Below are 26,787 nucleotides of genomic sequence, written 5' to 3'. Positions count from 1 at the left end.
TCGGTCCAGTCTCTGCTCTCATTTTAAAAATTTGTATTTTTCACCTCAGAGTTTTGTGCCAGAGATCAAAACAGGGAACAACGTGCAGCCGGACGTATTTCTGTCCCCCCGTGGAGCACTCCAGACAGCCGTAAACAGTTTCCCGCCGTTGGTTGCCCATGCCGCACAGCGCGCAGGGACCTTTGGGGATGTTGTGTTTGAGGAGGTTGACCCGCGTGTGGGAGCTTTCTCTCAGGTAGGCGGTGGACACGTCCGTCATGCTGGCAGCCTTCTCGTAGTAGTCAGTCGCCATGTCGTCCATGTAGGTGTCGGAGTGCGTGAGCGCCTCGAATGTTCGGTCGTCTGCACAGGGTTAGGTATGAGCAACATGAAAAAACTAAACAAAATGGCAGCCAAAGTACAATGTACGATGGTACCTGCTCTGAAGGGGTTTCCATAGATGATCCCGGACAGGAAGCGGCGCAGACGACCCATAGAGAAACGACCAATCATACCCCCCAGCTGCTCTCTGATCTGCTCTCGCTCAAATCCCCCCTGAGACTCTGGAGCTACACAAATATCTGAAAGACAAGGACAGCTCAGAAGACATCCTGAGGGGTGATGGGGGCCGTCTTGGCTTGGTCTTTATGTTTCTTGGAGGTTTTGCTTCTTACGTAATGAGTTTTTACAATTCATACAAGAAGTGCTGAGAGCCAAGCTTTCAAAAGTTGCTCTTTCTATTTATTCATTTTTGGTAAACTGAAAGCAAATGCAAATCATTGCTCTCTTAAACGTTAGACAAAGGAGAAGGTCAATGATTTTAGAAAAGACTCTTCAATTGCCACTCCTGTGGTCATTAACCATGAAGCTGTTGAGGTGGCGCATCAGTATGAACATCTGGGAACTGTTCTTGATGACAAACTGACCTTTGATGCACATGTAAGAAGGCCCACCAGAGGATGTATATTTTTTATCAGAATATCTGTGGGTTTAATGTTCTACTTTTATGAGAATGGTTTATCAAGTCTCTCAACTTTCTCTTTCATCTGTTGGTTTGGATTGTTAACATGCAAAAACAGGAATGAACTCTTCGGGATTGTGTGGGATTATCAATTTTGTCCATAAACTGAAAAATTAGAGGTGGAATGATCCATTTTCAGGTTTTTCAAATTTGACAGGGTGAGATTTAAAATAAGAATGAATGAAACCAACCATATGGATAGTGCCAATGTAAACACATGGTACATTTAGTAAAATTGGTCAAATTTACAAGCCATGAGTTCTGCTTGCAACAGAGCAATCTCTTAGGTGGTCCTCCTACCAAGACGTCCATCCAGTCGGACAAAAAGCTCGCAGATGCCGAAGGCAATGGTGGTATGAGCCGGAATAACGATGGCTTTGTCTCGACCTTTGGGGTTTCTGCCGTCATCGATCTGAAACTGCAGCAGAGCAGAAAGCTGAGTGATATAAAATAGTATGAACACTTTTAAATACCCGTAAAACACAGTGTGTTTTATAACTTTTAATATTTTAGGGCACTCTTGTTGAGAAAATACAATCTGTTGGTGACATTTATACTTTGATGAGAAGTATAAATATGTGGTTTTTACCCTCATGGTTGTCCCTCTCATGCCAGCGTGCACAGTTAGAGAGCACTGACGTGTAGTTCGGATACTCTCTACAACAACGCAGAGGACGGTTCGTCCACTGTCCTTAGACTGTCGAACCAGGCAGTGATCCAGGTCCACTTTCCTGGGAAGGACAAATTAACAACTGCAGGCTGTATTTTCTCTCTGGTATTATATCAATACGTGTAGTCCCTGTCTGAGCACCAGTGTTGAATGACAATCATTTATTCATCCTTACAGGGAACCCCCCTGTTCTCACCTTCTCTATGTCACCAAGATGTCTAAGGATAAAGGTCAAACTATTGTCAGTACCAGTCTAAAATAATATTGGAATGCACATATTTTTTTACTTTTATATTTTTATCATTTTAACAAATTCTTAAACTTATGTATTTGGACAAGCATGTGCTCTGGCATCCACAAGAGGTGCTGCTGGACCCTTTGCACCCCTACTTCCCACAGTCATCAGAGAACTTCCCATTCACCTAAAAATAACTATTTAAAAACTCTCCCGAGTTCAAACATAGTCGAGCATTATCCACAACACTTTATCTAATCGAGTTTTGGCTCCCGGTAAATGACCATTAGTGTCCTCTGAGCAGCTGTCAAAGTGTATGTCGACGATATGATACTAACCTGGAGTTAAGTTCACGCAGCAACGTAGGCACCTCCAGCTCGTGTTTGGTCACGATGCCAAAAGAGGCTTTGACGGCCACAGAGTCGGAGCCACTGATGTTGAAGCCCACATCGTTCATGATGTGGTTACCTAACCGTCCGTCTAGGGCTACGTCGGACTTATCCTCATAGTTGAGGAGCTGATAAGAGGACACTCCTGGGAAAGAAAAAAATAATCAAATTCAGATGAAATTGAGGAAATGCTTCTTCTATTGTAAAAACAATATACCAAATGTTGCAGTATCGCAGATTATTTAAATCAGTCTATAATGACATTTTATTTGAAACTATACAATTAGATCCAAAGTATATACTAACAATTCAGTGAGGACAAAAATATGTTATGAACTTTCCCAGCTGTTAGATATAGTAAATTATAATTTAGTTCTGCCTCGCTCTTGCTAAAGACAGACGCCTTCTATTCTCCCTCCCTTGTCCTCCTCTTCTTCCTGCTTTTTGCTCTCTGTGTGTCTCTTGTAGCTCCTGGTACACATTTTCCGAACGAAAAAATACAATTATGGATCTGGTGAGCTGGACTTTCAACGCAATTGACAAAATATTTCAACAAAACAACAGGGTCCTGGAGAGCCCTCATGTCCTGCCGAGACTCACGCTGCAGGATACAGCAGGGATCCGTGGGGAGTTTGGCAGCTGATGTGTCTTTCAGTTCTGTCTCAGGAGGACACTGAAGATGTTTATATATTTGGATACATGATAGCAGGGCTTCTGCTTTTTGGCATTGGCAGGTCTCTATGTTATCAACTTTTGAAGAAGACATCTGCAGCAGTTTCGGCCATGACAAAACAGCCAAGTCTGTGCGAAGGTTTGGTTCATGCTACGAGTACTCTAAATCAACTGATTTACGAGCTAAACCATAAGATGGAAGAGATTTGTGAGAATCGCATGCCACCTGCGGATTCTAGGACTCGCCAGCATGTCGGAGTCAACCTTGAAGAAGGCTCATAGCAGGGATCAGTGGAATGCCCATGAAGCTGGCCATTTTGGATCTGGAAAGTTCCAGCAGGACTCAAGGCTGACAAGAAAAAACAGTCTGCCTGAAGAAAATCAACAATTATGGCTTATCTGAATCTGACTCCCCCGTTTGGCCTCGGATGCAGGCTGACTATCAAATTTCTCTTGGGATATGGGTAAACTAAGGAAAAAGCTTAGTGTGTCGTTCCCACGTGCAGGCTTATCAGAAATGCCGGCTGAACAACATCGTATCAGGACTATGGCCTATCTGAAAGTGCTTCATGGACAAATCTCAACATCTTGACGTCAAATGCATACATAATTGTGTTTATAAATGTGTTTGCTGTGAGGATTTTTGATGTCTCAAATCATGTCCTGATAGGACAAGATGCGAAGAAATCTTTTTTGTAATACCATCATCCATACTCATGGCCTTTCACCGTTTTCTATCTAAAAAGGTATTCTGATAAAGAATAAGGGGTTGCGTTCTTGTAGCAGTAGCAACGTGCACTCCGCCCATCTTTCGGACGACTATACGAACATAATCTCGCTGTACCTCGGTACAATGATAATAAAGTTAAAATAATTTTTCTACTACATAACTAAAATGTTCACAAATTTTAGTACAATATTGAAATATGTCCAAGTTTGTTTTCAAACTTCTGTTTCATAAATCTGTAAAGACGTTTTGTTTACAGAATATTACTGTGTGAGTTAAGCAAACGCATTTCTTATAAGATATGTGTCATTAAATGTTTGCTGTTAGAAGAGACGGATAACTCTCTCAAAAATTCACAAAACATTCAATCTATTTGGCAGCAGAGAGCTGAACAAAAACAAGAAGCAGTTCTTACAGCTAGCATAGCTGTTAGCAGTAAACTGCTCAAAAGATGCAGAACCAGCTGACAATAAACTACTACAAAAGGACAGGTGATATTTTTGATTAAATGAATAAATAAATAAACAAATAAATAAATAAATAAATAAATAAATAAATAAATAAATAAATAAATAAATAAATAAATAAAAAAGGGTTGCAAAACCCTTTACCAACATTTCAGAAAATTTCTTAGAAGTTTCAACAAAACATGAAAGAAAAACAAAATGATTTTTTTTTGGGGCGGGGAGACACAAAATCAATTTATGAGAATGTCTTGGTCTAAACATTGCATATCTAATCCAACAATGTTCAGTCAGATAATCTGGATGTCCTGATAGGACAATATGTGAAGCCTTCTGGATCGAAGGCAAAACGTTTCAGCACAAAAAAAGAAACTGTCCAGATGACCTGACTGAAAAATGTTGGATTGTATACCTGGATTATTGAGCATGGACTTTGTTGTAATCTGGATGGTTTCTTTTTTTTTTGTGCTGAGACATTTTGTCCTTCATCCAAAGGACTTCATCAATCTGAGAAGCCACCAAACAAAACTGATTCCCACAAACAGCATACCATCCAACCATCCATTATCTTTACCCACTTATTCCATTTTGGGTCACGGGGGTCGCTGGTGCCCATGTCCAGCAATCACTGTGCGAGGGGCGGGGTACACCCTGGACAGGTCTCCAGTCCATCATAGGGACACTTAGAGACAAACGAGACAAACAACCACTCACTCTCTCACTCACACCTAGGGACAATTTAGAGTTACCAATCAGCCTAACATGCATGTTTTTGGTCTATGGGAGGAAACCGGAGTACCCGGAGAAAACCCATGCATGCACGGAGAGAACATGCAAACTCCACCCAGAAGGCCCCTGGACCAGGGTTTGAACCAAGGACCTGCTCGCTGAGAGGCAGCAGCTCTACCAGTTGCGCCACTGTGCTGCCCAAACAGCATACCCCATAGTGAAGAAAAAAAAAACAGTTTGCTTGTGCTAAGATGGCCTCCAGGGTCTGTAGAACCAGCTAACTTGTTTTTTTCCAAGAAGCGGGTAAAGATAATGGATGGATTAATGGACTATTATTATTCAAATCCCTCAGGGGTGGGGGACATACCGCTTGTATTACCATACAACAGCACATATCACCTATAACAATTACGCAAGAAAGAATTTAACAAAAAATATTTCCAAATTGCATGCTTTTAAGGATTGTCTACTGTTGTCATCACTCTTTGTTAAAATCAGGTCTCTCTTGTAAATGGGTCCCCGAGGCTCAATGGGATTAACCTGTCTAAATAAAGGTCGAATGAAAGTAGAACTCTAGATGTGCCATTTGTAATGATAGATGTTCTGGTTTAGATCAGATCAAGATCATTTGGACATATTTTTCATCTAATGAGGAAACCAAGGCAGGTCCGCAGAATACAATATGAAGCAGCAATAATTAGATTAGGACCAAACTTTGGGTACAACTGTGTACCTATGTGCAGTTGTGGAAAAATATTTAGAACATTTAAGGTTTTCGTTTCGCAACTTTCCTCAAATCAAATGTTCAAACTTGAAATTCAACAGTTGAATTTATTTCGTCTTCATTTTACCTGCTGTGATCTCTTTATCCCCCACCAGGATGTCTTTCAGCGAGAACGGCGTCGAGGCGTGCTTGTTCTTCTTCCAGAAATGCCTCTTCCTCTTCCTGGTGACCAGGCTGAGGGGCTGGTAGCGATCAGCCTCGCTCAAGCTGGGGACTGGGATCAGCCTCCCCGTGTCTCCAACCTGCTTCACAAAATTCTTAGTGGCTGCGGCGAACATTTCAAACAGTTTATCTAAAAGAAATAACCAAAATTTTCAAAGGGAGGTCAGCGCTTGTCTGACTCCTCTCACTGAGAAGGATAACTCAGGAGTGTTCTTTCAGACTTGTGAAATCATAAATAATGCAGGTGATGTGTAAGGGAATATGGGACAAGGTGTGTGTTACACCTAATAGATGGCTGTTGGCCTGCAGCTTCCGGTCACATGACAACATTGAAATTTTTTTATTTTTCTTTAGTCAATGGTTTAGTCGACATTTTAAAACCACAACTTTGACCATATTGCAGGAACACGTGAAACGGCTGCTTTAAAAGAAAGCTTTTGTAGTTATTTAAAGGCAAAACAGTTTGTGCGTGCTTGTTTTGTTTTATTCATTTTTGAGAGTGTCTTTGTAGTTTATTTTTAATAAAGTCCACTTATCCAAGTACTGCAGTTGTCTCCACAATCTGTGTGTCCTGCTGGCATAGCTCCTGCGGTTATGCTGCCACCTAGTTTTTACAACTATAAATAGCCTGAACTGCATTTTAGTTTCCTCTGTAATTTGCTCTTCCACGCAAGAAAGCTCTTATAATAGCTCAAATGTATGACTAAAGACTTAAAATGGCATATTATACCACTTTTATTCATCATATTGTGTTCAGCTGGTTGCTAACCTGTTAGCCACAAGCTAATGAAGAAACAGCTAGCTGTTGCGGCTGCTAATTTAGTGTAGTTCCCATCTCTAAAAAAAAAAAAAGCTAACATGTGAAATAAAAGAATACCTCCACATTCCACTCTGGTTGTATATATTAAAGTAATATTCAAGGTTATTTGTCATTCACACCACATGTGGTACATGTGGTGGAACAAAATTGTGTACACAGAGTCCCAGTTACATACAACAAAAGTATAAAATGTAAAAGAAAAACAGTAATAAGATCTAAGATATGAACTAAGAAAAATGTTAACTAAAAATACACTAAGCACTAGTAGCATAAACACAATACGACGAACAGCTGTTTCACGTTGCTGTGTTCATGCGTTTTTCATCTGCTCACACAGACTCATGTTTGTGCTGCTAACAGCCTCAGGGTAGAAGCTGTTCCTCAGTCTAGTGGTGCTACACATAATGCTCCTCAACCTCCATCCTGAGGGGAGCGGGATAAAAAGTGAGTGTGCTGGGTGAGTGGGGTCCTACATGATGCAGGTGGCCCTCTTCTTGCATCTAAAGGTGTAGATGTCTGTGATGGTGGGGAGGCTGACTCCAAAAGACTTCTGTGCAGCCTTCACCACTCTCTGCAAAACTTTTCTTTCTGCAGCTGTGCAGCCTCCACGCCACACGTTGATTACGAGATAGATTAAATACAAGTAAAATAAATAGATAGATTAAATAAATATATTTAAGACTTTCCTATTTGATAAATCCTACAGTTAGGGTTGGGTTGTTATGCTGCCAGAGTCTTAACTGGAGTTAGGAGAAATCATATCTCTCCAGTTTTAGTTTCTCTCCATCGGCTCCCTGTCAAATTCAGAATTAAATTCAAAATCTTCTAACCTACAAAGCTCTCAACAACCTAGCTCCATCTTATGTTCTAGATCTTATTTTTCCATATTTTCCTAACAAACCACTTCATTCTCAGACTGCAGGCTTACTCGCAGTTCCTAGCGTTTCCAAAAGCAGAATGGGAGGAAGATCTTTCAGTTATCAGGCTCCTCTCTTGTGGAACCAACTTCCAGTTTCTGTCCGTAAGACTGACACATTGTCCAGTTTAAAGACAGGGCGACTCTCCTTTTTGATAAATCCTATAGTTAGTCGGCTTGGTTTTCTGACCTATTCCTTATCCTATGCTGCTATAACCTTAGACTATTGGAGGACACATTGACCTCATTTCATCAAATGAATAGTTTGTGTTTGTAATTATTCTTTCCTAACTTGTGATTCTGTCTATTTGTCTTTCGTCCTATAAAAAAAACCCCTGAAGATCTCCATCCTGGATCTGCCGTTTTGTGTTCGTTTCTCCTGTTCCTCTCAAACCCAGCCGGTCAAAGCAGATGACCGCTTGTCCTGAGCCTGGTTCTGCTAAAGGTTTCTTCCTCATGAGGGAGTTTTTCCTTTCCACTGTTGCATCTGTGCTCGCTTAGGATGGGAGACTGTGGCAAAGTGAAAACTCAAAGCAGTCTGCTCCTCAGAAACATCTGCTAAGTTCATGGCATAAACCAACACAGACATATTCCTGTTTTTAGTATTTTACATCGCTTTATAATGTAGCAGTTTTTGTTTAGTTTTTTTATAAATATAATTTTCTTGTAATTTTCAATTCATATGCTTTTTTATGATTGTCTACTGATGTACTGATAAATATCTCCTGGAGGGTAAACTATATCGTGGCTGCAAGTATCAAGCTGTGAAATCCTTTGTTTTCTACAACTGATAGTGGTTGATCATTAATTACGATGAAGTTTAGCAACTTCTCGGTAAACATTTGAGCTCCGTGGCTTCAGCGATGTCTTTTTCTCGTTCAGTCCGAAGCAGGCAGCCTGATTTCAGTCAGCCGCGCTCAGTCTGCCCCTCCTCAGAGACGGGCAGATTGAGCGGGGCGGATTGGGCGTGGCTGGCCGGGGTCAGGCTGCCTGCTTTGGTTTGAGCAAGAGGAGTGCACCGCTGAAGCCCCGAAGCTTGAATGTCCAACGTAAAACTAACTTTACCGTGGTTTAATGTGGTGCTATGGCTCTGCCAACATTGCACGTTGCTGCATTGCTTTGTGGTGTTTCTAGTGTAAAATACTTCCACACAGCAGACATGTTTCGATGAAAAGTTTTTTAGCTGTTAGCCACGGTGCTACCGCACGTTGTAGCTGGCTGCAAACTATGAAATGGATTTCCTGAATGTGAGGCGGGTCTTATTACTCTGGGCTCATGAAGCACGCCTCAGTTCAGGAAATCCATTCCATAGTTTGAAGCCAACGTGCAGAGCAGCCGGCAGGGAATCACATGAGGAGACGTTTCATCAAACACAGACATGCATCATGCATCGGAAAAATCCGATACGTAAATTATGCTGGTATCGGAGCCCGATACAGATACAGGATCAGCCCCATCCCTAATAAAAAAACATAGGATAACCAGTTGAATAAAAGGTAAAACAATGTGTAAAATGTAAAAACAAAATACATTAATATATTTGTACACTAACTTTAGGGGTCAGCAGAATGTCGTTTGTGCATCAAGCTTTAAAATTAATTTGAATGTTTATTAGCATTTATTCTTTATAACTTCAAGTTAAAAAGATAGGCTCTCAGAATACTAATACATTACAGTAAAAAAAAAACAAAAAAAACACAAAGATGAGCTCTTGTCAGACACAGGAACTGTCTTCCCATCTGTCGTCCCTGTCCCAGAGCAGTTCGTTCTGTTTCCTTAATGAGAAATCAGTCTGTCCTTCAAGCACAGGGAAGACTTCCTGACTTGTTCAGCAAAGGAAACAAACTAATTTTACCTCATCCACTGAGAAAAATATTGCATTCAAAAAGATTCAGCAACCCAACGGAAGCTACGGTCTCTAATGAAGAGGAACCTGTGTGGCGGTAGATGAGTCCTTCTGTTTGTTGTGTTGTCTGCCTCTGGGACATCACAGACAGCCTGCTTGATGTATAGACCTGGCACATTTCTGTCCTGGAAAACACATCAAATGGACGTTTTCAACACGCTGTAAACTGCTCAGGCTGGAGTGTATAGATTTAGGTCAGCAAGCTGAATGTTGTCTGGTTCAACAACCAATTACAAGCAGAAAGATATAGCCAAACATTTCAATATTACACATGAAAAAGTTCATATTGCTACTAATTCCAGGAAAAGCTCTTTGAATTATTTAAACATAGTGGCTTCAAAATTGGACACTGCTGCAGTGGTTAGAGTCGCCACGTTACGGTGAGAAGATTGCAAGATCGCCTCCTCTGGGTGGAGTTTACTTGTTCTCCAGTGCACACGTCAGTTTTCTCCCGGTTTCGTACCACAGACCAAAAACGTGCTTTTTTTTTCATTAATCTTTTATTTATACTCACTGAGTCATGAGGACTCATTTACACTGCAGGTAATGATGTCCTGAGAGCGCACGCTGTAACTGCACTAACGAGACATGTAGGAGGAGATGTATGAAGGCAACAGGCGAAGAAGTGATTTAAAGATGAAAATGTACCAGTGAGAGAGTCTACGTGAAGTTAATGGTGTCCAGTTAACCAGTGAATACAGGGTGCAGTGATGGGTACGATAATCACAGCCAGTTATGAATCTTAATGCACCATGATAGACTGCGTCCAACATCTGCAGAGTTCTTGTAGGATAATTCATGTAAATAATGTCACCGTAGTCAATGGAGGGAAGGAAAGTAGCTGTTACAAGGTGTTTCCTAGCATTCAGAGTCAGACTAGATCTATTTCTGAAAAAGAAACCCAATTTTACTTTCTATTTCTTTACCAAGTCGACATGAGGCTTAAAGGAGAAAGAGAGATGTGCATCGACCAAGATTTCCAAGTATTTGTAAGAATCGACAAACTCAACAGGAAAACCATTCGTAGATGAGCTAGAAGGAAGGACTGCTAATACCAGCGTCCTGTTTGAAAACAACATCCCTTTGGTTTTATCAGCATTTAGCACCAGTTTGAGGTGGAACAAATCTGGCTGGATGATACTGAATGCAGACTCTAAAAGATGGAAAACCTTAGCAACTGTTTTAGCTCAACAATAAACAACTGTGTCATCGACATAGAAATGTAAGGATGCATCAGGAATAAAGGAAGGAATGCATGTTAGGCTGATTGGTAACTCCAAATTGTCTCTAGGTGTGAGTGAGAGTGTGAATGGCTGTTTATCTCTAAGCATCCCAGTAACGGACTGGGAACCTGTCCAGGGTGATGAACATGTTCAAAATTGAAGCAACAAGACTAAATGCATCTGTGACTCGTGAGGGAATTCAAAACCCTTGAAAATGTCACATGACATTTTGCAGGATCCCTTGCAAAGCAAGGATCTAAGATATACGTTCGTTTAGCGTGTATCTTAGATCCTTGTATACTGTTTCTTTTTATAATTTATATTTTTCTATTTTTTGGATGCAACTGGGACCTTGAGTACACAATTTCGTTCCACCTCATGTACCACATGTGACGCGAACGACAATAAAGAAACTTGAACTTGAACAAAGGCTATACACCAACTTGTTGCCAAGCCTAATGAAATGCAATTTACAGAAACTAAATTCCGAAAGATTTGAGATGTCCGCAACAAAACTGAGAAGGATCTGAGACGCCAGCGACTCTGGAACTCTTCTGCGAGAACAAGAGAGAACACATCAAAATGTATCTGCTATTCTGTGCAACTCACTCGAAGAAAACAAGCACGCATCCAACATTTTCTATACGTTCTTGCAAATGCCGTTCACCAACTTATCTCCGTCAGTCCAGAGAGATACTGTCTTAGGCCTAATGTGTATATTTTGAGTTAAACTGAACTCAAAATGGATGTTCTAGCACATGAAGAAAAAAACTATCAAAGTTCTGAATAATTCTGTAAAATAAAACTTGTGCCGGTCTTGGCGATACTGTCCAGAATCATGACACATCAAAATGCAATAAACAAGCGATTATCCCAAAACAATTGGAGCTTACCTTTTATTTGACGCTTAAATATTTCCTCTCAGTAATGACCCTTGTTTTCACAAAACCACAGTTAATTGGCGTCAGAGCCAGGTCAAATTCTGCCAGATGTAAACAAATTGGTAAATTTATGCTAATGTTGGATTCTTGAGTGTATTCAATGCACGAAGCAATACTGGCCGAGCATGAAGTGGGGTTTACTTTTTAAAATACCCAGCTAGTATGGACAGAGCCTTAAGGATAATTCATTTTATTCTACATTTGACATTAATTCGATTAAAATTTGAAAGAAGGAACTACCTTCACGCAATTGTTCTAAGACTTTCAAGACGTCAAGGTGACTTATAATTAATCTCCATCAAAAGTCTGTGTACATCAAGTAAAGGCAAAAATATTACTTAAAAAAAAAAAATCTACTTTTGCTTTGAAGTGGTTTTAGAAACATCATCCATTCCTTCTTTTTTTTTTTTTAATCAGGACAATTTTAATGCAGCCTCTAATTAGTGCCATCGTTTAAGGCTATTGCAGACGCTCGAGGAGAAGGTTGGCCTTGGAATAAAAGAAGAAGAAATTATGAGAGAGCAGATGAGAGGGAGGGAGGAAAGTTGAAAGTACCAGGGAGGTCTTGGTGAGGGGGGGTTGGAGTGGGCGCTTGTTTCAGTTTGCAATAATTGCTCATCCAGGAGCCTGTTGCACTCTGGGACATTTGGATTTTCCAGCCTGAACGCTGTAGCTCAGGGTTGGGCTTGTCTCGGGCTTCCTCGTCTGCTTTGCAACAACAGTTTGTGAGGGCGCTGCATGTCTGACATGCAGACATGGGTTTCCAAGTTTGCTCTAGGATTACAATATGCCTCGCCATCACCTTGGCTCAGGTGATTGCCGTGACCTGCCAAGACGGTAACAAGAAAGGTGAGTGTCCGATTCCCTGCTATAACCACTAAATTGGATTATTGTGTTAATGTTTGATGTTTAAGTAAGAATAAAAAATTACTTTGCTTCTGTGGGCTTATATTTTTATCTTTGTCTCTTGACATTTGCCGTCTTCGTGACTGAGAAATCAAAGCCAGTGAAAACTTGTGTATTTTCGGAACTCTTTTTCTCATTGTTTTCTTGAAATGTTTTTATTGCATATATACTTTTATGGTGTAACTTATATTTACGCCTCCCAGCTCTCGAACCACAGTCACTAGTTTATGTGGTTAGCATTTAATCACACCTGAAGTTGAGACCAGAGGGTCTTATTTAGACAATTATACACAATATTCAGAGTTGATGAAGCTGCTCACAGCCACTAGATGACCAAAATGTTATATTATGGCAGCACATTTGTCAAAATTGGCAGTTTCTCAACATCTAATTCAAAATGTGAGTTTGATTTGACACCAGAGTGATGTTGGTGTCCGATATCGAGTCTAAAGTGACAAACAATCTCAAATTTCTGGTAATGTTTGGTTCTCTAATATGTAAAATTCAGAAGTAGTGTGTTCTTTAAACGGTTCGGCTAACTCTAAAGAGCACGCACGGCTGGACGGTCTATTTCAGTGCAGAGCTGAGGCTGAATGATGGGGTTGTAGATGCCATGGCTATAATGATGTGGCCTTGTGGATGGGATGGACAAAAGCAGGCCACTAATTTTGGTCAGACTCGGGGCCAGATGCAGACAAGACACACCCAATGTGAGAAGATGCTGGATACGAAAATATGCTGCTCTTGCTTTTATCCAACTTCACCTCCACTGAAGCGTTCTTGCTGCAAAGGAGGAGCAGGAAACTATTTATAGACATGCACCAGATGTTTTGGGTCCTAATCCAGTGTGTTTAAGTACAGCAATGGATGAGGAAGTCATGTTTTTTTTCCAGTTTTTGTCTGTTTAATGCATCATGTTTAAGCCAGAATTGTAAAGATTTATCGTGCTTGTAGACATGACAGTATGAAAAAAATGAACAAAATATAAAATGGCATAAACAACTGCTGTGTTCACATCGCTACGGGAAGTCTTAACCTGTAATTTTGTGTTTTCATCTGTATTCAAAATCAAAACGTATAATCTTCATATCAAAGTTTAACATCAATATTTTTTTCTGTTTATAGATTCATACAGTTGGATATTTATTTAAACATTACAACATCAGGTTTATTAGATTTATGACTTAGTTTTTGTTTTCTGATTACGGTATTTTCCAGAACTGATATAAAAACAAAAATAAAAACAGCCGGGGTAAATGGTGAGGTTGGTATCAGGAAGGGCATCCGACGTAAAACACTTTTTTCCAAAACTAATATGCAAGTTCATCTAAGCAACACCACACTGGATCAACTGAGGCCCGGGTTAACAATGGCCGCCACTGATGCTTTTGACAAACAGGGTGCCGGCGAAAATTGTTCTACTGTTAGTTGAAGAGTGGAGAGAAACGTGTCAGGAGACAGAGGGAAAAGAAGAAAGTTAAGAATGTAGGACTGAGGGCGGCAACTTTAAATGTGGGGACAATGACAGGCAAAGATAGAGAGCTGGCTGGCATGATGCAGAGAAGGAAGGTAGATGTTTTATGTGTCCAAGAGACCAAATGGAAGGGCAGCAAGGCTCGTAGCACTGGAGCAGGGTTCAAACTGTTTTACCATGGTGTGGATAGAAAGAGAAATGGAGTAGGGGTGCTCCTGAAGGAGGAGTTGGCAAATAATGTAGTAGAGGTGAAAAGAGTGTCAGATAGGGTGATGTGCCTGAAGGTAGAAGTAGAAGGTCTGATGCTAAATGTTGTCAGTGGTTATGCTCCACAGGTTGGATGTGACACAGAGGAGAAATATACATTTTGAAAGGATCTGGATGAAGTGATGGAGAGTATTCCTAGGGAGGAGAGAGTGGTGATCAGAGCAGACCTGAATGGACATGTTGGTGAAGGAAACAGAGGGGATGAGGAAGTGATGGGTAGGTTTGGTGTCAAGGAAAGAAACCAGGAAGGATAGATGGTGGTGGATTTTGCCAAGAGCATGGAAATAGCTGTAGTCAATATCTATTTCCAAAAGAGGGAGGAACATAGAGTGACTTATCAGAGTGGAGGAAGAAGTACACAGGTTGACTTCATTCTGTGTAGAAGAGGAAACCTGAGGAAGATTGGAGACTGTAAGGTTGTGGCAGGGGAGAGCATGGCCAGACAGCATCGGATGGTTGTGTGTAGAATGACTGTTGTTGTGAAGAAAAGAAAAAGAGTAAAATCAGATCAAATAGAAGGAAGATGAAGAAGGAAGAATGTGAAAAATTCAGAGAGGAGCTGCTAAAGGCTCTGGGTGATAAGAAAGAGCTTCCAAATGACTGGACTACTACAGCAACAGTAATTAGAGAGACAAGTAGGAAGGTACTTGGTGTGTCATCTGGACAGAGAATGGATGATAAAGAAACCTGGTGGTGGAATAGAGAAGTGCAGGACGCTATTCAAATAGAGGTTAGCCAAGAAGAAATATGACAGTGAGAGGACTGAAGAGAGGAGACTGCTAAGGATGTGCAGCAGGTTAGGCTTGTTAAAGATAGGAATGGTAATGTTCTAACAAGTGTGGAGAGTGTGATGGGGAGATGGAAGGAGTACTTTGAGGAGTTAATGAATGAAGAGAATGAAAGAGAAGAAGAGTAGAAGTCATAGAAACTGTGGACCAGGAAGTGGGAAAGATTAGTGAGGGTGACGTCTGTAAAGCTCTGAAAAGAATGAAGAAGGGAAAGGAAGTAGGATCTGATGACATACCAGTGGAGGTTTGGGAACGTCTTGGAGGGATGGCAGTGAGGTTTTTGACTCATATATTCAATGGTACATTTGAGGGTGAGAAAATACCTGATGAATGGAGAAGTGTGCTGGTGCCCATTTTTAAGAACAAGGGTGATGTACAGAGTTGTAGCAACTACAGAGGAATTAAGTTGAGGAGCGACAAAATGAAGATATGGGAGAGAATTGTGGAAGCAAGACTTGGCCGAGAGGTGAAAAGTTGTAAGCAGCAGACGAGTTTGTTTTGTGGCTCCTCAGACTGAAGAAGTCTTTTGGATGAAGGACGAAACGTCTCCACAAAAAAAGAAACCATCCAGATGACCTGACTAAACATTGTTGGATTATTATCTGGATCATTGAGCATTAAATTTGATGTGAGCAGCAGGATGGTTTCATGCCAATAAAGAGCACCACAGATGCCATCTTTGCTTTGAGAATGCTGATGGAGAAGTACAAAGAGGGTCAGAAAGAACTCCATTGTGTCTATATGGATTTAGAAAAAGCATATAACAGGGTGCTGAGGTAGGAGGTGTGGTATTGCATGAGGAAATCTGGAGTGGCAGAAAAGTATGTTAGACTGGTACAGGACATGTATGAGGACAGCAGGACAGTGGTGAGATGTATGAGTGACAGATAGCTTCAAGGTGGAGGTGGGAGTGCATCAAGGATTGACTCTGAGCCCCTTCTTGTTTGCTCTGGTGATTGACCGACTAACAGATGAGGTCAGGCAGGAATCCCCGTGAACTATAATGTTTGCAGATGACATTGTGATCTGTGGTGAAAACAGTGAACAGGTGGAAGAGAACTTGGAGGGGTGGAACACTTGAAAGAAGAGGAATGAAAGTCAGCCGTAGGGAGATGGGGTACATGTGTGTAAATGAGAGGGAGGCCGGTGAAACAGTGAGGCTACAAGGAGCAAAGGTCACAAAGGTGCAGGACTTCAAGTACTTGGGGTCCACCGTCCAGGAAAATGGGGAGTGTGGTAAAGAGATGAAGAAGAGAGTCCAGGCAGGATGGAGTGGATGAAGAAAAGTTTCAGGAGTGATTTGTGACAAAAAGGTGTCAGTAAAGGTCAAATGAAAAGTTTACAAGACAGTGGTGAGACCAGCTATGTTGTATGGTCTGGAGACAGAGACATGGACAAAAAGGCAGGAGAAAGAACTGGAAGTGGCAGAAATGAAGATGTTGAGGTTCTTCTTAGGAGTGACAAGGATGGATAAGATTAGGAATGAGATCATCAGAGGTACAGCACAGGTTGAACATATATATACACACATATATATATATATATAGATATATATATCCATCCTTCCATCCATTATCTTTACCCGCTTCTTCCTTTTTGGGTTGCTGGGGTCACATGTCCAGCTATCACTGTGCAAGAGGTGGGGACACTCTGGACAGGTCTCCAGTCCATCACAGGCCCACATAGAGACAAACAACCATTCACTCTCTCACTCACACCTAGGGACAATTTAGAGTTACCAGCCAGCCTAACATGCATGTTTTTGGTCTGTGGGAGGAAACCAGAGTACCCAGAGAAAACCCACGCATGCACGCAGAGAACATTCAAACTCCACCCAAAAAGGCCCCCGGACCGGGATTTAAACCGGCAACCTTCTCGCTGAGAGGTGGCAGCTCTACCTACTGAGCTACCAGTATATTAACTAGTATATAACCAGTATATACCAGCCAGTATACCAATTGTGGTGGCTAAGCTTTTGCTAAATAAGCTATAGCTAAATAGCTATAATTAAATATAATTAAATCCAAACAAAGTCAGCTGAAATTTGTAGAAATACAGTACATTACTGCAATGTTTGCAGATCTTGACTGTGTGGATGAACCTGCAGCTACTTTTTATTTTTTCTGAGGAGCAGCAGGTTTTAAGGCTGGAGGTTTCTCCGGGTGCGGCATCTCACTGCTCTCCCAAATCAAGTCAAACCACAGGTTTTAGCCGAGCCTAACATATAATACAGCGCTGTGGGTTTCCCTGAAATAACTGCAGCTTTTAAAAAACACCCGTTTTCTTGGGGAGAGGCCCCACCACATAATTGGTACTTAGCGATGTTGCAAAAACGAACAGATTCAGATGTGCTCCTTAGTGCCAGCAGGTGCTTATATTTACTTTATTCTGTTCTTCTTCTGTTGTGCCCTTTTTTATGATGGTTTTGGAATATATTTATACTGAGTGTTTAATTTTGGTCATCTGAGCACTGTTTGATATTTTTACATGCACTTGCCAAAGAGCGCATTAGATGTAAAATATAAAATACAAGCCGTATGGTTTTCCTTACTCTAACCATGTACTAACTAAAACCTTATCCTAAATAAAACTATGTCATAAAGTCTTCCCTAAACTAAATGCAACACGGTGGGTTAGTGATTAGCACTGTAGCATTATAACAAAAACATCACGGCTCCAAGCCCTAGTTGGCGTCTTTTTGTGTGAAGTTCACATGTTCTTCTCATGTTTGCACGAGTTTTCTCTGGGCACTCCGGTTTCCTCGCACAGTCTCAAAATATGCTGCTTCAGACTTCCTTCAGGACTCCCTTGCAAAAGAAATCTGTGACCTCAATGGGATTTGTTTGGTTAAGCAAAGGTCGCTAACAATTAAATAACTCATGCATCCCCATACCATCAGCGAGGCAGGCTTTTAGACTGTGCGCTGATAACAGCATGGACGAACCCAGTTTACGGTTTCCAAAATGAGTTTCAAATTTTGATTCATCTAATCACAGAAGAGTTTTTTCACGACAGATATAAACTCTCTTGAAAAAGAGATTCAAGATCTCAGTGGGATTTATCTGGTTAAATAAAAGGTAAATAAAATAAACATCTCATCTAAATAAGTCTAAATTTGAACTTGAACTGACTTTAAGATCTTAAAAAACTAAATATAAAGACTCTTTTTAAAACCCAGCCTTTAATGAGTCATTTTAAAAAGCTAACTATAAGTTAACATAATATATAAGTATAATATATAATAACATAAGTTCCTAATCATAAACTAATCAGGTCTCTCTTGTAAATGAGTCCTCAAGGCTCAATGGGATTAACCTGTCAAAATAAAGGTTGAATGAATGAATGACACTTTAAACTATTACCAGTATTTTTTTAATAACATTATCATGTGCTTTATAAACCTTATGAAGGTTAACCATATTTAGCAACTTTTTAAATAGCTAACATTACACGTGTGCTTTTTATTTCCTATAAATATGCAGTGTTTTAAAAGGTATAAGATCTAACTATAACTAAGGACTTTTTAGGAAATGTTAAATTTTAATTAACTTTGACTTATGCATTTTAGATATAATTTAAAAAGAACATTTTTAATTAACCATAATTAAGTATTTTACAGTATCTAAACTTAACTAGAGAAACTGCATTTCCTGCGAAAATGCAGTGTGAATGCTTATTGCTAAAAAACTTGTTGAAAAACAGCTAAAATTAGCTATTGCACGCTGAAATGTAGTTGAAATGTAAGAACAAGCCTAAGTTAGCCGAACAATCGGAAATGGTGCATATTTGCTGAATTTGGTTTAACTAAGCAGAAATGAGAACGAAAATTAGGAAATGAGCTAAAAAGTTGAAATTTGTAAAAAGAAAGTAGCTGAAAAGGCAGAAAGAGGCTTAAACTACCAGAAAGAAGTGGAAAGAGCTGTAATGACCTAAAAATGTGGAATTAGCTGAAAAAGCTCAATTTAGCACAGAAACAGCTAAAAAGGCGCTGAAAAGTGGTGAAGGCTGCACAGAAATCTGTTGGAATCAGTCTCCCCACCATCACAGACATCTACACCTCCAGATGCAGGAAGAGGGCTACCTGCATCATGAAGGACCCCACCCACCCAGCACACACACTTTTTGCCCCACTCCCCTCAGGAAGGAGGTTAAGGAGCATTAAGTGTAGAACCACTAGACTGAGGAACAGCTTCTACCCTGAGGCTGTTAAACTCATGAATCTCTAACTAGAATAATCACTGTGAAAAACCATATCATGTTGCTGCTGATCTGTTTCATGTTGCTGCTGATCTGTTTCAATGTTGATGTGTTCATGCGTGCACATCTTTTCCCAGACTCATGTTCATGTTTGTGCTGATGTTCAATGTTTTATGTTATGAGTGCTTAGTGTATATTTAGTTGATGTTTTTCTTAGTTCATATCTTAGATGTTATTACTGTTTTTCTTAGACATTTTATTGTTGGATGTAACTGGGACCCCGTGTACATAATTTCGCTCCACCACATGTACCACATGAGGAGCGAATGACAATAAAGAAACTCTGACTCTCTGACTGACTCTGAAATAGCAGAAAAAGCTGAAACTAGCTGAAAATTTTGAAAGGAGCATACCAAGCTGAAATTAGCAGAAATTGCCACAAAAAACTTAGACTTATCTGAAAACAGTTGAAATTAGCTAACAAAGCTAGTAAAAAGTGGCTGAAAAGTTAGACCAAGCTTAAATTAGCAGAAGATTGTACAAAGAACATGTTTGCTGAACGCCAAAATGAGCAGAAAAAGTGGAAATTATCTGACAAAATGCTAAAATTAGAACAAAATAAAAAAAACAAAAAAAACAGCTGAAAAGTAGCTAAAAAACAGAAAGAAGCTTAAATTACCAGATGGAAGTGGACAGAGCACATTTCTGCTGAATTAAGCTGAAAAAAGTTGAAATGAGTGCAAAAAATGTAGAATTAGCTGAAAAAGCCCAAATTAGCATAAAATCAGCTGAAATAGTAGAAAACGCTGAAATGCAGAAAGAATCTGAAAGGAGCACAAAACAGCTGAAAAAAACATCTGAAAGTAGCTGAAAAAATGTTTAAATTTGCACAAGGAAGCTGAAAGAAGCTGAAGCAGAACAAAACGTGAAAGGAGCAGTAAAAGGTTGTGAACAGATCTAAAGATCTGAAGGAGGTAAAATAAGCTCAGTTCATTTTCTATGAGAAAAAAGTGACAGAAAAGGCTAAATATTACAAAAAGCTAAAGTTGCACCAATATTAAAAGTCACAGCAGGATTGTCCTGAAAGAGCTGAACGTGCTAAAAACATACAGAATGCTTCATAAACATTCACACAATTATACAGTAGGTACTTAAAAAAAACTCCCTGTTAGTTTTTAATGCATTACATCTTAACAATATACTTTTAAATTCATAAGTTATTTATACTGCCTTACCCTAACTTGTTTCTTTCTGAAGGCTTAAAAGCTTTTACAGAGAATTTATGTTTGACCCAAAAGAAGTACTGTATCTTATAAAAACCTATTTTATGCTAACTCTTTGGTCATTTAAAACTCGAATCAGTTCATTTTCAATGCATAAAAACAACAAATGTATGTATGCATGTGTTTAAGTTATTGTGTGTTAGTCTGTAAAGAAAACGGGTCTGTGTGCGGACACACCGCCTTGTGATTTCTGTCAACTTGTCTGTTTGTCAAACGTAAATCTTCAGGCCTCATCAGTTTTTATGTAAAATGTCAGGTGGTGACAGACGTTGCAGTCGCAGAGATGATTGCACACTTACACACAGACACGATTAAAAGACAAATTCACAGCCAAGAGCTGTCGAGTTCGACCGCAGTCTGGTCTCAGACGGGCAGATTAAAGAGCCCTGCAGGTTAACAGCAGTTTGTCTACATCTGTCAAGGAAGATAAACGAGGTAAAGTTTATGGATTTTAAATTACAGAACGTCGGCTAAAGTGTCTCATTTTGAAAGCGGCTTTATTTTATTGCACATACTGCAGGTTTGAAACAGCTTAATAACATTTTGTTGGTGCAACATGGTCCTCAGAAAATGGTTAATAGATGCGCCCCCAGTGTCCAGATGACCTGACTGAAAATTGTTGGATTGTATACCTGGATTATTGAGCATGGACTTTGTTGGTTAATAGATGTGGTTTAACGGCTGCAGTTCGACTGGAAGAAAACCGTTAAATTAAAAAAACATATATTCTTAATTCCGGTGGCGATTTTAGCCTCTTTTTGGGGGGGTGCTCAAGAACCCCTACATTTTTACTCTGCACCCCTGAAAAATAAAGAAACCATCTTTAGGGCTTTGTAAAGAAAAATACACCACGTGTGTTTCTGCTACCACACTTCATGATGGGAAACGGTCAAATGATTCCCCCCACAAATTTCTGAAATCTTTTTAAACTCATTGTTTACTTGGTGTCTACTTGATTTATGGTGGATATTAATGTTTTTAGAGAAGGACTCAGGACTGAAGGTTCAACTGACGATACATTAACTTGTCTGCTAGATCTCATCCCAACCAGGCTATTTAAAGACGCATTTCCCTTAATTACCGTAATAACCATGTCTTGGATTTGCTTAATTTGTCTCTAATAAACGGTTACGTATCACAGAGCTTTAAGATTGCTGTAATTAAACCTTTACTTAAGAAACATAATCTTGACTCAGGAATCCTAGCCAATTATAGACCTATATCTACTCTAACTTTCATCTAAAAAAATTCCAGAGAAAATAGTTGCAGGTCAGTTACGTGATCATCTGCAAAGAAATAATCTGAAGAGTTTCAGTCAGGTTTTAGAGCTCACCACAGCACTGAATCTGTACTGGTGAACCTTACTAATGGTATTTGCATGGCCTCTGACAATGGACAGGTGTCTATACTGGTCCTGTTAGACCTCAGTGCTGCATTTGATACAGTTGATCATAATATTCTATTGCAGAGACTTGAATTTGATATTGGAATTACAGGAACAGCTCTAAATTGGTTTAAATCATATTTATCTGATAGATTCCAATTTGTAAATGTAAATAATGAATATTCATCATACACCAAAGCTAGTCATGGAGTTCCTCAAGGTTCAGTGCTTGGACCAATACTCTTTACCTTGTATATGCTTCCATTAGGTAATGTTATTAAACAGAATGGGATAAATGTTCATTGTTATGCTGATGATACACAGTTATATTTGACCATGAAACCCAATGAATCCAATCAGCTGCTTAGACTACAAGCATGTCTTAAAGACATAAAAACCAGGATGACCCTAAATTTTCTGCTTTTGAACACAGACAAGACTGAGGTTTTAGTTTTTGGACCTGAGCGTTCTAGGAATACATTTTTCAGTCTTTGGCCCTCCTTAGATGGTATTAATCTGGCTTCCAGCTCTAATGTTAAAAATCTTGGTGTTATTTTTGATCAGGACATGTCTTTTATCCCCCACATTAAAAACGTTACTAGAGCCGCCTTCTTCCACCTGTGTAATATCACTAACATTAGAAACATCTGATCTAAAAATGATGCAGAAAAACTGGTTCATGCATTTGTCACGTCTAGACTGGACTATTACAATGGTTTATCTGGATGTCCAAAATCTTCTTTAAAACGTCTTCAGATGATCCAAAATGCTGCTGCCAGAGTCTTAACTGGAGTTAGTGGGAGAGCTCATATCTCTCCAGTTTTAGCTTCTCTCCATTGGCTCCCTGTCAAATCCAGAATATAATTCAAAATCTTACTTTGTACTTCTAACCTACAAAGCCCGCAACGACCTAGCTCCATCTTATATTACAGATCTTATTGTTCCATATTTTCCTAACAGAGCATTTTGCTCTCAGACTGTAGGTTTACTTGTGGTTCCTAGAGTTTCCAAAAGCAGAATGGGAGGAAGATCTTTCAGTTATCAGGCTCCTCTCTGGTGGAACCAACTTCCAGTTTCTGTCTGTGAGGCTGACACATTGTCCAGCTTTAAGACTGGGCTGAAGACTTTCCTTTTTGATAAATCCTATAGTTAGGGTTGGCTTTTTATGCTGCTATAGGCTTAGACTACTGGAGGACAAATTGACCTCATTTCCTTAAATAAATTGTTAAAACTGAATAGTTTTCATTTGATATTATTTCTATCTTGACATGTGATTCTCGACCTGCCATTGTGTATCTGTTCCTTCTTCTTGTTCCTCTCAAACCCAGCCGGTCGAAGCAGATGGCCGCTTGTCCTGAGCCTGGTTCTACTAAAGGTTTCTTCCTCATGAGGGAGTTTTTCCTTTCCACTGTCTCCTTCATTCTTCCTCGAGATGAGAGTCTGTGAAGAAGTTAAATTCAAAGCAGTCTGCTCCTCAGATAAATAATGTTAAATTGTTATTTTAAATATGAATGTTTCTGTTCAGTGCCCTGAGATGACTTCTGTTGTGACTTGGCGTTATATAAATAAACTGAATAGAATAGAATAGAATAGAATAGAATAGAATAGAATAGACAGATATATAGTTATAATAGGGAGGATCACGTAACAACACTATGCTTAAGAGTTGGTGTGGTCCACTTTACGGGGGCTATGAAATCACATTATAGGGATCTTTCATAATTAAATATGAAAAATTAAGTGTATAATATATGATTATGGGTATTGTTATATAAAGAAAGTAAACCCCTCAACATGTTTTACTTTTGTAATTGAAGATATTGTGATTTTGGATGTTTAGATATTTAAAAAAATACTTTGTAGAAAAAACTTTATTGTAAGTGTGAATACGATCTTAACTTTTGCCCTATGTTTTAACATTTTAGCTAACAAATAATATTAAAACACTTGCTGTAAGCTAAAAGTAGTAAAAGGTTAGTCAAAAGATAAATGTTACAAAATGGTAGCTGAAGCAACAAATAGCAAAATGCTAGCTAAATTCTAAATTTACTAAAAGCAGCAAAACATCAGTTAAAAGCTAAAAGTGTGAGGATTTGTGTTCCCTAGCGTGTCTCCCTCTTGCGGTCTGTAGCTCCTGATGCTCCCACCTGTTCCTGAGTGTCCTGTCCCCAGGTGCTTGTCATTGTCTGTCTTGAACGTTTTTCTACAGTTCAAGTCAACTTTATTGTCATTTCCATCAAATGTGGTACATGAAGTGGAACGATGTATGTACTCAGGGTCTCAGTTACATCCAACAATAGCAAAAATATAAAGTTTAAAAAGAAGCAGTGAAGACAGATCTAAGATATACACTAAGAAATACAGTAAACACTAATAACGTAAAGCAATACGGTGTAATAACAGCAGTCTGAGGCAAGCTAAAGGCTAAAAAGGCTAAAAGCTGAAATGGCAAGCTAAAAGCTAAAAAAGAGGTAAAGACTAGCTAAAGGTAAAGTTGCAAAAAGGTAATATAGTTTAAAAAAACTATCTAAATGTAAAGTAACAAAAGATAGATTTAAGTAGCAAAAAGCTAAAAAGAAAACAACAGATACTGCTGAAAGTAGCTAAAGGCTAGCTAAAAGTATTAAAATGCTAGCTAAAAATGGCAAAAGGCCTACTAAAAGATGAAGAAGCAAAAAGGTGGCTGAAAGCAGCAAAAGGCTAGCTAAAAGCTAAAAATAACAGAACCATAGCTACAAGGCTAGCTACAAACGCTAAAGGCTGGTTAAGAGTAGCATAAGAACAAAAGCAGGTGGTATGCTGATGTAGATTTAAAATAAAACAATGTTTTTGAAGGAACTGAAGACATCGCACATCCATAGGCAGGTTAAAAACTTTGAACGTAGCACTACAACCGGTGAATCACAACTGAAAAGCAGTAAATGTAACATCCTGATTGTATCATCTGACTAAAAGCAGCCCTGCACACTGATGTCAGTCGCTGTCCTTCTTCACAAAGATTCCTGCACAGCGGAGGGCAGAGTCCACCCCCACGGTCACATATGGAACCCAGATCCCTGTCGGGTGTGTACGTGTGATTTGGGGACAGTGTTTTGTGAGGACGTGGTTTGTGAGGACATAGGTGACTGCCGGACCGCAGAGATCCCAGAGGGCGAATGCTGCCCCGTGTGTTCGGCTGCAGAACTGCAGCTTCACATGGAACCTGGTAAATTGCACGTTTAGCCCAGTAATCCAGGTTAACTTCCAGGTCTGCTTGTGTTCCTGAAGTCAGCAGCTGGTGGCGCTCTTTGTCTTCGTCTCAGCCTGAAACCCTCTTCCTCTTCAGGCTTTTCTTTGTGCACACCACTGCCCACTGCTGTTTTTCAAACGTGTTGTTTAAGGGAATACATAAATCTTTTTTATTTTTTACCATATAAGCTCACTTCTCAACAACTGTGTGTGCAAAAAGATCTGTCACACAAGAATAAGTTGAGCAAGTAACTTATTTAAGGTGTATTCCTGCAGAAAATCACTGCCTCTTTCCACTTTTTAATGTAATTTGTTACGTGAAACTGGAGATTGAATGAAGCATTAAAAGGACTGCATGCATGGTAAAGAGGTTTAAGCATGTTAGCATTAAACGAAGAAAACATGCATACCAGAATTATTTCATAAAGATATTTGGGTTGTATTTTTCCTTTAGTTTTTTGGCAGCCAACAGTCTATTTCTACATTAAATCTCACAGTGGTATAACGTTGATCATTGACAGTGTTTATGTTAAACTACTTTTAAAAGACTTGCAGGGTTTATCTTTTCAGCTTAAAAATGAATAGAAATATATTACGACGGAGCTTTAAGGCCATGCTAAGATTTTTTTTAAAGCCATAAAATTACAAAAATAAAGTTGAATAAAGTCAATATTACGAGAATAAAGTCGTACAAGACTTTTTTTACAGCTCTCGTTTATTTATTTTTATTTTTTCCACGAGTCGGATCCACAACACGACCTGTCAATCAATCCAGTAGGCGTGTCAGCAAATGACCAATCCAAAGCTAAATGCTCCGTACCTGCAGAGAGCTGCTGCAGCCCATCAGAGCGTACCACCTTAATGTAAGCAGGTTCAAAGTCCTGATACTGAATAATCTGATGCTGATGTGCTAACAGATTAGCCATCTCCTTATTTGTAAAACTAGTACCAATGTATAACTTAACAAGATGCTCAACATTCTTCATTTTACCACAGTTAAAATGAGGTAAACCCTGCTTTGTCGTGTCGAAGTCTGGATAATATTACGACTCATTTAGCTTCGGGTTGGTCATTTGCTGACACACCTACTGGATTCAGTGACAGGTCAATTTGTGGATCCGACTTGTGGAAATTTTTTTTTTTAAATAAACAAGAGCTGAAAAAAAAGTCTTGTACAACTTTATTCTTGTAATATTAGGGCTTTATTCAACTTTATCCTAGTAATACTATGACTTTATTCTCGTAATTTTATAGCTTTTAATTTTATTTCTTAGCATGGCCATAAAGCTCCGTCATAATATACTCAACGTTTTTTTATACAGGTTAGTCCCATTGAGCCTCAGGGACTCATTTACAAGAGAGACCTGAATGGTATATATGGCTATATATACCATATGGTATGGTATGGTATATATAGCTATATATTCCATACCATATGGTATGGCTATACCATACCATATAGTATATATAGCCATATATACCATACATATGGTATGGCTATAACATATGGTATGGTATATATAGCTATATATACCATACCATATGGTATGGCTACACCATATGATATGGTGTATGCATAGCCATATATACCATACCATATGATATATATGGCTATATATACA

The 26,787-nt window shown here is 39.3% G+C and overlaps 2 protein-coding genes across 3 annotated transcripts in view; one reads left to right on the top strand and one right to left on the bottom strand.

Annotated features, from left to right (window-relative positions):
• On the bottom strand, positions 1 to 5,948 carry pjvk (pejvakin). 2 transcript variants are annotated; one of them, XM_037696408.1, is made up of 6 exons: positions 5,738 to 5,948; positions 2,244 to 2,439; positions 1,590 to 1,731; positions 1,301 to 1,418; positions 417 to 560; positions 1 to 342 (listed from the first exon to the last, which is right to left on the bottom strand). In XM_037696408.1, the coding sequence occupies exons 1-6, from the start codon at positions 5,946 to 5,948 to the stop codon at positions 41 to 43; spliced, it is 1,113 nt and encodes a 370-aa protein (XP_037552336.1). In that variant the 3' UTR covers positions 1 to 40. The 2 variants fall into 2 exon arrangements, with proteins under 2 accessions (XP_037552336.1, XP_037552337.1); XM_037696409.1 differs by lacking the exon at positions 417 to 560.
• A 6,421-nt stretch (positions 5,949 to 12,369) lies between these two features.
• The window catches only part of LOC119429077 (cysteine-rich motor neuron 1 protein-like), an 18,922-nt gene continuing 4,504 nt past the window's right edge, over positions 12,370 to 26,787 (top strand). The window contains exon 1 of the mRNA XM_037696795.1: positions 12,370 to 12,487. Coding sequence (XP_037552723.1) covers positions 12,394 to 12,487 — 94 coding nt within the window. The 5' untranslated portion in view covers positions 12,370 to 12,393. The remainder of the gene's footprint in view (positions 12,488 to 26,787) is intronic.

Source organism: Nematolebias whitei, chromosome 23, assembly GCF_014905685.2.
Source record: "Nematolebias whitei isolate Nwh7 chromosome 23, NemWhi1, whole genome shotgun sequence".
Taxonomy (NCBI): Eukaryota; Metazoa; Chordata; class Actinopteri; order Cyprinodontiformes; family Rivulidae; genus Nematolebias; species Nematolebias whitei.
This window is presented reverse-complemented; position numbering and strand designations above follow the sequence as displayed.